The sequence below is a fragment of the Anser brachyrhynchus genome, assembly GCF_964034855.1.
Source record: "Anser brachyrhynchus genome assembly, chromosome: 21".
NCBI classification, from domain to species: domain Eukaryota; kingdom Metazoa; phylum Chordata; class Aves; order Anseriformes; family Anatidae; genus Anser; species Anser brachyrhynchus.
The window spans coordinates 5,897,637-5,913,625 of NC_137714.1; the positions used below are offsets into that span (position 1 = coordinate 5,897,637).

At 52.6% G+C, this 15,989-nt stretch overlaps 1 protein-coding gene across 2 annotated transcripts in view; it reads left to right on the forward strand.

The window, feature by feature from the left end:
• The first annotated feature begins 225 nt into the window (after positions 1–225).
• PLEKHN1 (pleckstrin homology domain containing N1) overlaps positions 226–15,989 on the forward strand; it is a 30,813-nt gene continuing 15,049 nt past the window's right edge. The window contains exons 1-2 of one of the 2 annotated variants that reach the window (XM_080563796.1): positions 226–2,950; positions 4,235–4,334. In XM_080563796.1, the coding sequence (XP_080419922.1) occupies positions 2,871–2,950; positions 4,235–4,334 (180 nt within the window). In that variant the 5' untranslated portion in view covers positions 226–2,870. The remainder of the gene's footprint in view (positions 2,951–4,234; positions 4,335–15,989) is intronic. The other variant, XM_080563797.1, reaches the window with a different exon arrangement.

Below are 15,989 nucleotides of genomic sequence, written 5' to 3' on the forward strand. Positions count from 1 at the left end.
ATCCTGTCTTCTGCATCCTTTCTTCTCCCTTCCCTGGCCCCGCGAGCACGGAGACAGGTAGCATTGCCCCGTGCAGAGGGTGCAGGGCTGGGACTGTCCTCCCCCCAGCAAAACCAAGGCAAAGATGCTGGCGGTGCTGGAGCCCGCTGGGAAAAGCCCGGCCCGAGGCATGGGGGCTTTAAAAGACAGACTGATTTACACCCCTCTCTGCCTTTAAATTCCACTTGGGGCTCCCCAGGAGTCCCGATCTCCAGCGCTGCTGACAGCTTTCCCCTGCGGTGGAAATGAAAACCGGCCGAGAGCCACCCTCCCTTACCTCCAGCTGTCTCACGCCGCCTGCCCGGGGGGCAGGAGCTGCTGCCTGGCCCCATGCGGGCGGCGGGGAAGGCTCAGATCTGCCTCCACGAGCTGCTGCCACTCACTGCTGGCTAGGGGGGGGAAAATGCCAAACCCATTTCATGGCAGCCTGAGGAGTTGGGGGGGTGAAAAGGGCAAGGAGAAGCTGCGTGGCAAGGGGTAACCACATCCCGTGGGGGCCCGGAGGGGAATTTTCCCATGCGCGCGTGAGCCTACCCCTGCAGCAAAGCCCCGACGGTGCACAGCGGCCGCGGCACGCCTGGCTGCTGCCCTGCCCTCCTCCCCACCGCTCTCTAGGCTCAGTCCTGGGCTTCTATAAATAACTGCGGTGCTGCAAAAGGCTGGAGCCCGGCTGCTTCTGCCCCTCCTGGGAGCAGAGCCCCGGGGGTTCGGGGAGCCGCCGGCCCCGTGCGCCCAGCGGGACTGGTGGCAGCAGGAGGGGGGCAGCTGTAGGGTTTAGAGCTGTAAGGTTTGGAGCTGTAAGGTTTGGAGCTGTAAGGTTTGGAGCTGTAAGGTTTAGAGCTGTAGGGTTTAGAGCTGTAGGGTTTAGAGCTGTAAGGTTTTGAGCCGTAAGGTTTAGAGCTGTAAGGTTTGGAGCTGTAAGGTTTTCTTTAGAGCAAACACGCCAGGGGGGAACGGCACGTTGCTGGTCACAGCGCCGATCGCGTTAGGCACGGCTCTTAGGAGGAATCCTAGTTTTCCCTGAAAAAAACACCAGTTGTTGCTGCTGGCTGTGATTCTGGGGGGCTGCCAGCAGGCTCCGGGATGTGGCTTTGCTGTTGGAGAGGGAAGGGAACTTGCAGAAGTGCCCCCGCATAAAACGTTGGGGTTTTCTGGCAGGGGTCCCCAGAGGGATGCCCGGCTGCTTTGCCCAGCCGTGAAGGGTTAATGAACTCTGCAAGGAAGAGGCTGTTTTGAAAGTCAGCCGTGTGGAGGCCTTTGACAGGTTTTATGGCATGTCTGTTATCAGCGCCTGGCTGTACGACCGGCTCCGTGGGGCTGCGCTGCGTTTGTCCCCGCGGGGCTCCTCCGGCTCCCAGACGGGGCAGATGCAGAGCCCAACAAGCCCGGTGTGTCTGCAAGGTTTCACCTAGCAAACCCCACAGGACTCAGGCAGGTCTAGGAAAACATCCTCGGCCAGTTTTTGAAACCCCTTGTCCGAGGATCTCCCAGTCTGGGAGCTGCCCCAGCGAGAAATGACCTTTCCTGTTTAAAATACGCACGCTTCGGGTTAACCTTGTCCAGCTCCTCTGTCCCAGCATCGTTTCTTTTCGCCTCCTTGCCAGCTGCTTGCTGCGGGGCTGCTCCCCACAACAAGACGGAGCTGCTGGGCTGTCCCTCGGAGCAGCGGGGTGACAAATCTGCCCCCTGACAAACCCGTAATTACGGGATCGGGCACCTTTACCCCCTGAGACGTTGCTGTCCCCATCGGCTTCTTCCACTCCTGGCCGATGCCGTGGTCCTGCGAGACTCCCTGCAAGCAGACAGCGGCGATCCCAAACCTTTCCTGCTCAGGGCTTGCAAAACTCACATGTGAATTCCCTGCGTGTTTTGTGCTTGCCTTTTTCACACCCACCTGCAGCACCAGGGGAGGAAAAAAGTTTCGTCGCTTGCTCTGACTGCGCTGCCTGGCTTTCCTCAATCCCTAAAACAGAAATATTTATTCTGCAGCTACCTTCTGCATTCCCATTGACGGCTCGCTATTAGCGTGACCACTTCCACGCAGCAAGGGGCTCACACCACAGTCAGGAAGCTCTGTCTGGATCCTTTTGAAGTGTTTCTTCTAAAAGTAACCCTGTAGTTTTGCTTATCATACACGTCTCCGTTTGGGATTCGCTTCCTTTGCCAATTTTCCATAATTCCTAGATTTTAATGTGTGTGTAACTTCAATATATATATTAGCTTTCCCACATTTATTTATTTTTCTGCTGTTAGTTATACTTCGAATCTATTACCGTATTTTTCTACCATGTGTTTCACTTCAAATCTAATCCAGGCTGCTCCTTTCCAGCTCATACAACCGTCCCGAGCTGCAGCCTCCTGAACACCCTAAGCAATAATCGTCGATATTTTCTTCCTGCTCCTTTTTTCCTTTTTTTTTTTCCCAGCCGAACCAAGCGGTGATTTATTCCCTTTAGGAAAAACGCTCCCGAGGAGCTCCTTAGGGGCTCCAGCCTCGTCCCGTCTGCCGAGCTTTGGTCTCCCCATGCCTCCTGGGAGCAGTGCCCGTGCGTGCCAGGGCATCCATCCCTGCGGGTGCCGCGGTGCGCACGGGGCCGTGGCGCTGGAGCCGGCACCCAGCCCCTCCCCGCGGCACGCAGCGCGTCCCGGCCCCACGCGGGGAGGGAGGAGAAGCGGAGCAGCTGAGAAACCTCGGCCAAAAGTCTGTTTGCTCGCTGCTCACACCCACAAGAGTCACTGCAGACGGAAGCGGGGAATGGCTGCGTGACACACCGACCGCCCCGGCTCCGCGCGCCCGCTCGCTGCTCCCAGCTGCTCCCGCTGCCACCGGGATGGGGAACATAACTTGTGTTCCCCAGGCACCTGGGAGGTTCAGGCACTCGTTCAGAAGGAAACCTTCGCTGAAGAAAGGGTGAGTACGCTCGTTTTTACTCGGGACGGTTTTTCCAGCTGCCTTTGCTGACTGTCTCCACGCGGGACGGGGCTGAGCCCCGCTTGGGGAGCCCAGGAGTTGTTGGCAGGCTCGGCGAAGGAGGGCTCCTGGGGGGTTTTGGGTGGTGCTGGCAGTGCCAAACGTGATCGACTGGCTGCCAGCACCTGGGAGGTTATTGCGGGGCTGGGCTGGGGTATCCCAGCGAGGCTGCCCTGAGGAAAAACCTGATTTAGGTCATTTTGGGTTGAAAAATGGAAACTCCCCCCCCCGTGGGGCAGATGGGGCGCAGGGCGAAATGCCTGACGTTCCTCCTCTACACCCACAGCCTTTTATACGTGACGCCCAGAGCTGTGGTGCCGTGGGGTGGAAAAGCAACCTTCACATCCCTTTAATTTCAGGTGGCCCCGAATCCCAGCACCCTGCCCCTTCAGGCCGATCCCTGCTTGTACCCCCGGAGGAAGAAAATACCTGCGAAATCCTCTCGGGGCTTTGGTGTCGGGTGCCCGGGACAGCACTCGGGTACCACAGTCCCAAAATAGAGCCTGGGAGGAGACGCTGCCACCGGTCCCGGGTCTCGGGGCTGCCCTAAACCAGGAGCAAGGCAGCAGGAGTCCGTGGGAGAAGGGTCGGGGGATTGGGACCCCGAGGGCTGATACCGGTCCCGGCTCCCCGGGGAGATGAGAGGCGAGGAAAGGTGCTGGGAAATCCCAGCGAAGCAGTCCCGGTGCTTCCAAACCGGTGCCTGCTCCTTACCGGTGTGCGCATCAGGAGGAGCTGGGGGCTCTGCTGGGAGCGGGAGGAAAGGGAGAGGAAAACCACAGAGCTCCCAATAAAACCTGGCCGTGTGCATATGTGTGTGTGTAAGTGCCCACATCTCCGCGCCGGGGGGCTGACAGCAGCCGTCGGGGCTGGATGGGGCCTCTGCCTTCTGAGCAGAACATCCTTCCCTACTCCTTTGGAGGCTCGGCTGAGCCTGGCTGATCGTCTGGCTATGGGAAGAAATGATAAAAACAAAACAACAAACCGAAACAAAACCCAAACACCGACAGGTGCAGCACAAAACCCATTACAACCGTCCCAGGCTGTTTATCAGCCCATTAAAGGGCTGGGATGATTAGAAAGCCCATGACAAATTGCTTACTTAGCGTTCCGACTTCCTTATTTCTGGGAAGAAATGAGAATTCACTACGCATCAGCCTAGCTCTGTGTTTACATGCGTGTTTTGTTTCAGTTTTTCTTTTTTTTTTTCCCTCCCCTCTGTAGGCAAAATGGCAAGAAAAAACTGCCCAGCTTTTTCGGCATAGACGGAGGTGGGGAGAGAGATACAACCACAGACAAAATCCTGCAGTACATCCCGGGAAAGGCAAGTACCAACGCATCCTGCCCCCCTCCCCAGCCTTCCCAGGGTTTCTTCCCACCCATCCCAGGGCCAGATGTGTGCAAAAAGGGCCCCGAATGGGGTGGCGGCAGGTTTGTCTCCCACCCACCACCCAGGGGCTGAGCCCCCTGCCTCTCCTGGCAGCATCACCGACAGCTCGAGGTCCCTAAAGAGGGGTTGAGGGGACCTGCCGCGTCCCAAAATTCGTCTGATGGTTGTGGGGTGCTGAGGGCAAGGCAGGCAGCACGGTGGGAACATCCCCCCCCCACACACACACACCCCGTTCCTCTGCTCGTGGTTCTTTGTTTCTGGGTCGCCCCGTTGGAGGAAGGGAAAATGAGAGCGAGCGCTCCAAGGTGATTCATTCCCACGCTGGAATGAGACGGAGCAGGCGGCACGCTCGCGGGGAGCCTTGGGAAGATAATCAGGAAGGGCAGGTCTGCCCCGGGCACGTAGCAGCCCTGCGGCCGTATGGCCCGCTTCCCAGCCCCGCTCGGGGCACGCTGGGGCGCACCGACGAGCCCCGATGCGTTTGCCTGGCTTTTGGGGTTGCCCAGGGCCGCGGATGGAGCAGTCCCGGGCATGTGCCCCCCTCCCGTGTGGGTTTGGGGAAGGGGAAACTGAGGCAGGGGTCGCAGGACGCTGGCGGGACTTTGCCCCTTGGGTTTCTCAGCTGGTGCCGAGATGCTTTGTCGAGGGCTCGGTGTCCAGGCTCTAGGCAGTCCTCCAGCTCGGAGGGGTGGGTGCTGTCCCCTCTGTTTGGGGGCACCCTGGTCGGTGCAGGGGGAAGCTGTTTGGCTGCCCGTGACTTCTGGCTGAGGGCAGTTGGGGTGGGCACGGCTCCCTGCCTGCCCCCAGCGGGGCCGTGCAGCACCTCGGGGGGACCAGACGCCGCCTACGTCCCCCGGGAGAGCTGCGGTGGCAGCAGGTCCTGCAAAAGGAAGCCCGCGAGCTGCCGGGAGAGAGGTGGCCGAGGATGATTCGCAGGGGAGCAGAAGTGCGGGATCCCCTCGGGGCAGGAAGGAGGGAGGAGCAGCGGGGTGGATGTTACCCCCGCCGGGGGCGGCTGGGATCCACGCTCCCTGCCCAGCCGCAAGCATCTTGTGCGGCCGGGAGAAAGCCACGGTTTAGTCCTTTTCCCAACCCTCGTTTTTTTCAAGGAAAAAAAAAACCAGCAGGAGGTGACCGGGTGCTGCGGGGCTTTGGAGGAACTCGGACATCCCCATCTCAGAGGCGATGGGGTCACCCGCGCTGTGCCCATGGCAAACAGCTTGGGATGAGGGCAAGAAACATCCCTGAAAACCTGTCCCCATGACCCCACAGTGGATATTGTCCCTGGCACGCCAAGCCAGCCCCCCCGCTCCCACCCAGCGCCTTTATTCCCACTTTCCCACACCTAAAATTTGGGGGGGGGGGGAGGACGAGGCAGAAGAGCAGCGCTTCTCCTCTGCCTGTTTTATCATCCGGCGGCAGCTTTCGTCGCCCCGGGGCAGCAGCAGCAGCAACCCTGCGAGGCTGAGCCCTTCCTGGGCCGGTGATTCAGCGGGGAGTCACCGGGGGCTGCAGGGGCTGGGGCAGGTTAATCAGCAACCGGCTCTACCTGCGGGATGAAGCAGCGGGGACGGAGGCGGGGAGCGAGGATGTGTTGGGGTGGTCACGCTGCTGCTCACCCGCTGCGTCGCCAAACCCCGAGAAAAATAAGATTTCCAGGGGTCCGTGCTGCCCGCGGCGCAAGGGGACAGCTGAGATGCCCCAAAAATGCGCTCCTTGGGCAGGGAGAGGGTTCGCCCCCAGCACGACCCAGCCAGGGGAGGGCTTCCAATCGCTGATTTCCTTTATTTTTGGCTGCGCGAGGTCGTTGTGGGGTTGCCGGTGCTGCTTTTTGGGGGGTGGCTGGGTGCGGGCTGTAAACCTGTCCCCCAGTGGGCTGCCCCGGGGACGTCCGAGGTGTCTGCCTTCTGCAGGGCTTGGGTTCACGCAGCCTGGAAACTGCCTTTGTACCCGGGCAGAGCATCAGGAGCTTGTGGGGAAGGGCATCGAGCAGGGGCTGAGCCCAGCCCAGGTGCTGGCCAAGCCACGGGTCCCTGGCAGGAGCAGCAGAGCCCATGCTTGGGACGCCTTGTTCGCATGGCCAACGCACCCGGAGCGCTGCGGGTCACCGCTGCGCCTGGTGGGGACCTGTTCTCCAGGGATCTTGGCGGAGGACCTGGTCCAGCTGCTGGGTTTGGAGGTGCCCAGCTCCCAGCGCCGCCTGTGAGAAACACTCCGTAGCCAATAACTTAGGCTCAGGCGAGGATCTCAGTGAAGTAGTAATTTATTCGCGATTGCAATGGCGGGCGCCCCACAAGCAGGAGAGCGCACCCACTAGTTCCAAAACACAGTTTATATACTTTTTGATGACAGGACCCTCCCCTGTTTCCCCATTGACTGGGTAATCCAGGTTCACAATCTATCTGATGCTTCACAGACAATGCCTGGCCTTCAGTTGCTGGCCTGTTAAATTTCAAGCTTCTTTTGACTTTTTTACTGTTTGAAGTGGTAATGTTTCATCACTTATCTGATTTGACTTGACACAGTGATCTTCACCTAATTGCTCTAAGGAGTCCGGCTGTCTGCATTTTACAAGGTTTTCTGTTAAGCTTTCTTATCACTGTAAGCATATTTCAATACCACATTCCTTCCTTCTATACAATGTAACACTGCAAAAACAACATTTCCATTCCCACAATTCCCCCCTTTTCTCTTTTTATAATTTGTTGATTTTTGCAAAATTTTGCTCTAAGGTGTAATTTGGTAGATGTCTTCCTCTTCTTCACTTTCTTTGCTTTCCATTTCCTCTAATATCATCATCTTATCTGAGTAGGGTGGTGTATCCATGGTCATTTGTTTCGAAAGTGCAGTTTCAATTAACCGTTGGACAAGTCCCCTTACACAGGGGATAATGCAACAACCAATGGCTGTCAAAACTCCTGCTACTACAATCAAGGATGTAAATATGGACACTACCATTCCTTTCCATTTACCAAACCAAGATTCCCACCATCCTGTGATGGAAGTGTCTGCTCCTGAGTTTTCTGCCAATTCATTGGCAAGGGTGGTAAGCCCTTGCAATGCTCTAGTTACTGTGCCATCCGGGGCAGTATTGTTAGGGATAAAAGTACAACAATGGTTGCCCAGCATCACGCACACACCACCTTTCTCCGCAAGAATCATATCTAATGCTATTCTGTTTTCCCAAGCCATTTTGCTGGTGACATCTAGTTGTTCAGCGATTCCTCTTATCGCATCTCTTGTATAGTTTATGAATCTCTGCTGATTATAATAGATATAATTAATCCAATCCACATTTTTATTAATTGTTACCCACCAGAACAGTGACTCAAACCCTGCAGCAATTTGATTCCTGGCTTTATGTTCATCAGGAACTCCTCTAGGCACCCCTATAGAATCTATGTATACTCTATCATCAAATGATATTCCTAAGCCTCTTTTACTTCTTCTGGGTATTTGTGATGTTTCGCTTTCAAATGCCAGGGTGAAGGGTATAGCTAATTGAACAAGTGCACAAGTGCCTCCCCAGTTAGATGGTAGGGTGGACCGTAAGATCTTCCCTCCATAGTACCACCAGAGATCTGCCCTGGGGATCTCAAGTCTGGAGCAGTTTCCCATCAAGTCCTCAGTAGCATTCAAGGTCCTCGTGCACAAGGCAAATTCTCCCAGATGCCAGGTAGCACTCACACCCTGCCGTGAGAGGCAAGCTGTATGGTTACCTATAGCTGTGGAGAATACAGGGGGAACCCTGATATTGCTATCATGCGAGGAAGGGAATAGTAAAGAGAGAGACTTACAGGCCTCATTTCCCCAGGCAGTCTTTTCTTGGTACAATGCAATCATACATCGCATCCCTCGGGAGTCCTCGGTCCACCCCAGTGGGCAGGGCACTATCTGGGCAATCAGTCATCCCGAGGCACAAGCATAGCAATTGCTATGGTTGAGACTCTGGACAGTATATTTGACCCATTCTATCCAGGCATTCACATCCCCATACCCTGTTTCAATCTCAAATGTTTGAACTGCCGCATTTCAAAGAAGGCCTCCTGTTTTCTCTCCTGTTTTCTCCTTGAGTTTCTCCCTTTCTCTGATGGCAATAGAGGATCGTTTCCATACAGCTATTCTCAATCTGGCTGTTGGGTCTCTACCAGTTATTTGTTCCCTCTGCTCAATTGTCGTTGGGCATTTAAATCTCCACAAGCTAACACCTCACAAGCATCAAACATGGCAGATTGTGGTACATAACCCTCTGTCACATTCACCCATATTTTTATGGGGTATCCCATCTTACTATTATCTGGTCATGCCTTTTCCAAGTTGCCAATTGACCAAGGCTTTCTCTGAGGCCTATAATCACTAAAAACAAAATTAATAATTGATTTTTCCCTGTCATTATTTTTAAACCTTAGGTTTCCAAATAATTATCAATACAAAGAATAAGATATACACTACTACCATAACAAACCCCCCTTGGGAACACTTCAATTCACTATAGGCCAGTCCTTTCTCTCAATCACAAGTCACACTCATTAGTTACCTGTGAAAATAAAAGGTTAGTTTACAATCGCAAGCTCTTATCCCGCTCAGAGTCCGCTATGAGATTTTTCTCTTCGATTTCAGCTTCCAACAAGTCTTCTGTAGGAACAGCTTCCCAGGTACTAGGGTCGACGGATGCCTTCACTCGAGTATAGTGAGTCCAACCTTTTTCCGCAGTTCCTATGGCTGTTTCAGTGGTTAGTAGTACTTGGAAGTGTCCTTCCCATTCGGGCCGGAGTTGATCCTTTCCAGGTCTGAATCAGGACCCAATTTCCCACGGGTCCTGAGAAATGACAAAGAAGAGGACAACCCCAGAACACAGTTCTTAAGAAAACTCTCTTGTTTCGAATTGTGGTATCTCATCCCTTCTGCCCAGACAGGGTAATCCGAACAGCATCTCATACGGTGAAATTCCTATATTGTTTCTTGGTGCTGTTTGAACCTGGAGGAGTGCTAAAAGTAAACATTTTACCCAAGGAAGTTGGGTTTTTAACACTAATTTAGTTAATTGCTTCTTTAATGTCTGGTTCATTCGCTTTGCCTTCCCAGAAGAGGAGGGGTGCCAGGGGGTGTGAAAAGCCCACTCAATCTCTAAGGCCTGCATTAACCCTTGCAGTACTTGTGAAGTGAAATTATTTCCTTGATCTGAATCAATGTTTTCAGCTATCCCATATCTAGGGACTATTTGCTCCGGTGATACCTTAGCCACCGTGTTTGCAGTGGCAGATAAGAGGGGAAAGCTTACACCCATCCAGTCACGTGGCCAATTAGGACAAACAAGTACTTAAATCTCCCTCCTTTACGTAACTCAGTAAAGTCTACCTGTATACTTGGTAAAGGTCGAATCCCTGGCTCCCGTCCCCCTCTAGGTTAGTTACAAATGACCTTTTTATTTGCTTTTTGACATATGGTACATCCTCTGCATATTTGCTTCACTAAAGTGTATATTCCTACACAGACATACTTTCTTAGCACAACATCACACATTGCTTGCATCTCCCAATGACTCTCTTGATGTAAAACATCATATTTGCCTCATTGGTGCTTTATTCAGCATTTCTCTCCCATCAGGGAGTATCCATTTTCCCTCAGGCTTCGTGGCTCCTGATTCCTTACAGAAATCTCTCTTAAAAACTTTTTAGTTCTTTCTTAGTTTTCAACAATTCCCTGAATCCTCTCTGGATTTATTCTCAGTTTTCCCTCAGACATTAGATGCCTTAAATACCTGACTTCTCTTTCTACGTATTGTAATTTATTTTTCAATACTCCCAAGCCCTGCTTTCCCAGAAAGTTGAATAGCTTGTTAGTAGCTTCCTTCACAACTGTTTTCTCCTGTCCTGACAATAAACAATCATACACATTTTGTAACAGAAATTCCTCCTTGGGAGGTTGGAATTGCTCCAAAATCTGTTCTAGAACTTTGCCCAAATTAATCAGAGGCCCTGTAAACCCCTGAGATAAAACTGTCCATATGTATTGTTGCTTCCGCCCCCACTTCAGAGTCTTTCCAGTCAGAGGTGAATATATCTTTGCTCTCAGGGCCTGAGAGCACTCCATTAATACCACTGTTATTCCAGTCTAACAATTTACTATTTGAATGCCCAATTTCATCATCAAATCCCTTCCCAACAAGTTAGTCCCTGCCTTGGGTACATACAATAATTGCCCAGAGATCATTTTATCCCCTAGTCTCAGCTTGGTACCCCCCAAAGGTGGCACTGTTACCCCAGCCCCTTCTACCCCCATCACTTGTTAGGGTTTCATTAGTTAATTTAATCCCTGATACTTTACAGGCCAGTAATGACCTAGCTGCCCCTGTGTATTGTGTTTGATGGCAAGGTTCGGGAGGGGGCTGCAGTGGCAGCCCCCACGAGGAGAATCCAGAAACCACCCCGTAGCAGATAAGGGACAATTTCATCCGGCCCCAGAGGGGCCCACCGCTGCCCAGAGCCAAGCCATGAGCAACACAGTCCGTGCCTTTGTGAGAGCACATCCACGAAAACAAACAAACAAACAAACAAAAACCTGCTGCTCAACAGCAGCTGGGAGAGCGAGGAGTGAGAAACCTCCCCGCAGACACCAAAGTCAGCACAGAAGGAGGGGGTGGAGGCGCTCCAGGCGCCGGAGCCGAAGCCCCCTGCGGCCTGTGGAGAGGCCCCTGGTGGAGCAGGCTGCCCCCCCTGCCCCCCCCCTTCTCGATACTTGGGAACCTGACCAAACACCACAGCAAATATACCAAAACTTCTAGACGGTTACTTAGATAATGCCTACATCCTCTTTCCCTGCTCATTCCACTTTCCCAACTCATTCAAAAAACAGCTCTGTCAAACATTACATACCACACCTTTAACACCTTTAATAACCCTTTTTAACACTTCTTCCTATCTTTCTCCAGCCTGTACTTTCTCCAAAGTCTCAGTCATTAGCCAACTTAATTCCATACCTTTCTCCCTCATCCCATTTTCCTTCTCTCCTCCTTCTTCCACTCCGGATATTCCTACCTGAAGTGGCCAGCCTGCCCACACTTAAAACATCCTATCAAAGCCTGTCCCTGCTAAGATTCAGGTCACAACACGGGTAGCTTTCCTTGCCTGCCATTCCTTCATCTCTCTTCCCCTCTTTTCCATCCTGGCCCTGACTCCCCCTGAAGATTTTCTTCCTCTTTCTCCAACCCTCTGCCTCACTACCTGCTACACTGTCAATACCATTAGTTTCACTCTCTGCTTTTCCTTCTCATCTCCCCTCTTGACACACACGTTCAGGGCCTCCCACAGGAGGGCCCCCCAGTGACTGTTCACTACATCCCCCCCACCTTCTGGAGCATTTTCTGTGCATCTTGCCAGGCTTCAATCACAAAATGAACTTTCAAGAGCCCTTGGGATACCGGGTCCTCAGGATTCATCCCCAAGTACTTTCTCATTCTGACCCCAAGTCTCTCATATGATTTCTGTGTTGCACACTATTATTCTTCCAGCCAGGATCGGCAAGTGGTTATTTCTGCCCTGCCGGTATTACCCCTGGTCCTGGAGGATGAGTTCTTTCCCATTTTTGTATTGCAGCTCTCCTCCTGATCATTCCCATTTCTTTCCCTGTAAACAACATATTTATATACATAATTCCCCCTCCCCAAGAGTATAAGTTAGGTCCTAGGAAACTCCTAACCTCTCTGCTGGTAAGGAGGGGGGGAAGTTCACTTAAGAGGATACACAGTTAGTGTTAGTGCTGTTAGTATCAGGGAAGGCAAAATTTTCAGTACCTCTTCTACCTTGTTCTAATTCTTTTACCAGTTTGGGGTACCTCCTGTTCCCAGAGCTAATGTTATCTATAGTTCCTGTCTCTTCTTTCGGAGGAACTGCTACAGCAGTCGCTGCTGCTGCAGCAACTTGGGGGTTATAAGGAGGAGGTAAGTTATCCAGAAGGTCCCATTTATCACTTGTCTCTTCCTTTTTCTTTCCCTCTTTATTCTGATTTTGCTCAAAACCAAATTTATTCCTTGTATCTAACAAGCTGCATACTCAGATTCTTCTTCCGAAAATGGAAATTTGTTATTAACATAAAAATTTAAGGCCTGACATACCCAATCTTTGTCAGACCCGTATTTTGGCCAAAATACTGCAGTTCCTTTAATTGGTTCTTTCGTCCAGACTGATACACAATATTTAACCATTTTCTTCCTATCTTTTTCCTTAGTTTTGGGGTTATTCTTCCAATTTCTCAACATCCTTCCTAAAGGACAGTCGGGAGGCACTCCCCCAGGGATATCTCCCTGTCCCTTGGAACTCATATTTCCCATTTTTCCTATCCTGGAAAATGGGGGTGTACTGCCAAGCACTACCCCGTGCAAGGATTACCGCACACCAAATTTCCCTGGTGTACTCCGAGCACTACCCCGTGCAAGGATTACCGCACACCAAATTTCCCTGGTGTACTGCCAAGCACTACCCCGTGCAAGGCTTACCGCACACCAAATTTCCCTGGTGTACTCCAAGCACTACCCCGTGCAAGGATTACCGCACACCAAATTTCCCTGGTGTACTCCAAGCACTACCCCGTGCAAGGATTACCGCACACCAAATTTCCCTGGTGTACTCCAAGCACTGCCCCGTGCAAGGATTACCGCACACCAAATTTCCCTGGTGTACTCCAAGCACTACCCCGTGCAAGGATTACCGCACACCAAATTTCCCTGGTGTACTCCAAGCACTACCCCGTGCAAGGATTACCGCACACCAAATTTCCCTGGTGTACTCCAAGCACTACCCCGTGCAAGGATTACCGCACACCAAATTTCCCTGGTGTACTGCCAAGCACTACCCCGTGCAAGGCTTACCGCACACCAAATTTCCCTGGTGTACTCCAAGCACTACCCCGTGCAAGGATTACCGCACACCAAATTTCCCTGGTGTACTCCAAGCACTACCCCGTGCAAGGATTACCGCACACCAAATTTCCCTGGTGTACTCCAAGCACTACCCCGTGCAAGGATTACCGCACACCAAATTTCCCTGGTGTACTCCAAGCACTACCCCGTGCAAGGATTACCGCACACCAAATTTCCCTGGTGTACTCCGAGCACTACCCCGTGCAAGGATTACCGCACACCAAATTTCCCTGGTGTACTGCCAAGCACTACCCCGTGCAAGGCTTACCGCACACCAAATTTCCCTGGTGTACTCCAAGCACTACCCCGTGCAAGGATTACCGCACACCAAATTTCCCTGGTGTACTCCAAGCACTACCCCGTGCAAGGATTACCGCACACCAAATTTCCCTGGTGTACTCCAAGCACTACCCCGTGCAAGGATTACCGCACACCAAATTTCCCTGGTGTACTGCCAAGCACTACCCCGTGCAAGGCTTACCGCACACCAAATTTCCCTGGTGTACTCCAAGCACTACCCCGTGCAAGGATTACCGCACACCAAATTTCCCTGGTGTACTCCAAGCACTACCCCGTGCAAGGATTACCGCACACCAAATTTCCCTGGTGTACTCCAAGCACTACCCCGTGCAAGGATTACCGCACACCAAATTTCCCTGGTGTACTCCAAGCACTACCCCGTGCAAGGATTACCGCACACCAAATTTCCCTGGTGTACTCCGAGCACTACCCCGTGCAAGGATTACCGCACACCAAATTTCCCTGGTGTACTGCCAAGCACTACCCCGTGCAAGGCTTACCGCACACCAAATTTCCCTGGTGTACTCCAAGCACTACCCCGTGCAAGGATTACCGCACACCAAATTTCCCTGGTGTACTCCAAGCACTACCCCGTGCAAGGATTACCGCACACCAAATTTCCCTGGTGTACTCCAAGCACTACCCCGTGCAAGGATTACCGCACACCAAATTTCCCTGGTGTACTCCAAGCACTACCCCGTGCAAGGATTACCGCACACCAAATTTCCCTGGTGTACTCCAAGCACTACCCCGTGCAAGGATTACCGCACACCAAATTTCCCTGGTGTACTGCCAAGCACTACCCCGTGCAAGGCTTACCGCACACCAAATTTCCCTGGTGTACTCCAAGCACTACCCCGTGCAAGGATTACCGCACACCAAATTTCCCGAGACTCTTCCTTTCTCTCCCTTATCTCACGCTTCGTCCGTCTCCGGCCGCGCCCCTCGCGGAGCTACGGAACCGCGGATCAGGACTCCACACTCGCTTCGTACAAAAGTACGTCTCAATCACACATCACACAGAGTCTCACCCGACCCCCAAGGCAATACTTAAGATTTCTTACCTTGGTCTGTGCACAGAGTTACCGGATCAATTCTTAAAACCCTGAGTGCCTACCTTCTTCCTTTTCCCCACTACTTCACGGATCCTGCCTCTTTAATCAGTCTCGGGCCCTCTGTCAGCTCTCCGCAGAACCGCCACCATCGATGCACAGGACCGCTGAAATCAGCGGGGCATGCCTTCCTGCTGCTGCGGCGGTGGGGCTCCCCGGTAGGTGACTGGATCCCGGACGAGCCCCCAAATTGTGAGAAACACTCCGTAGCCAATAACTTAGGCTCAGGCGAGGATCTCAGTGAAGTAGTAATTTATTCGCGATTGCAATGGCGGGCGCCCCACAAGCAGGAGAGCGCACCCACTAGTTCCAAAACACAGTTTATATACTTTTTGATGACAGGACCCTCCCCTGTTTCCCCATTGACTGGGTAATCCAGGTTCACAATCTATCTGATGCTTCACAGACAATGCCTGGCCTTCAGTTGCTGGCCTGTTAAATTTCAAGCTTCTTTTGACTTTTTTACTGTTTGAAGTGGTAATGTTTCATCACTTATCTGATTTGACTTGACACAGTGATCTTCACCTAATTGCTCTAAGGAGTCCGGCTGTCTGCATTTTACAAGGTTTTCTGTTAAGCTTTCTTATCACTGTAAGCATATTTCAATACCACATTCCTTCCTTCTATACAATGTAACACTGCAAAAACAACATTTCCATTCCCACACGCCCTCCTGAGATGCGGGCAGGGACCTGTGGAAAGCTGGGGGCAGCTCCCCGGTGCCTACTCAAAGGCTGTGTGCGGTTTGGGTTTAACAGTGAAAAACAAACGGGTTGGAAATGTCCAGGAGAGCCCTGCCAGGTAAAAAATTGACCAGAGCAGTCCCACTTCTTCCTGCAATTCCTGATGAGGAACGATAAGACGGCTGGCGCTTGAAAGGCTTCTCAATTACATCTTTCTCAAGAGAGAAAAATCCTGCCCCCCCCCCCCCCTCTTTGACCCTGGCCGGGCGAGCAGCTGGGCTGTGCCCAAACTGCGCCGTCTGCCTCGCTGCAGCTCCGCAGCTGAGAGCTGGAGAGCTGAAGCTGGCCCCAAACTCCTCAGCAGACTGTTTTTGTTAATGTTTCACTGTCTGTGCCCTGGTGTGGTGGCCTCGTCCCCATCGGTGCATCGCATCCCCCCTAAAGGTGGGATCTGGAGATGCTGCTGCCCTGCCCTGGGCTTGAAGGAAGGGACGGGGGTGTCGGGGGCACCTCACCCCTGCGGGGCTCTTTGCCAAAATCACTGCTGGCTTCCCGGCGTCCAGGCTGCTTTTGCATC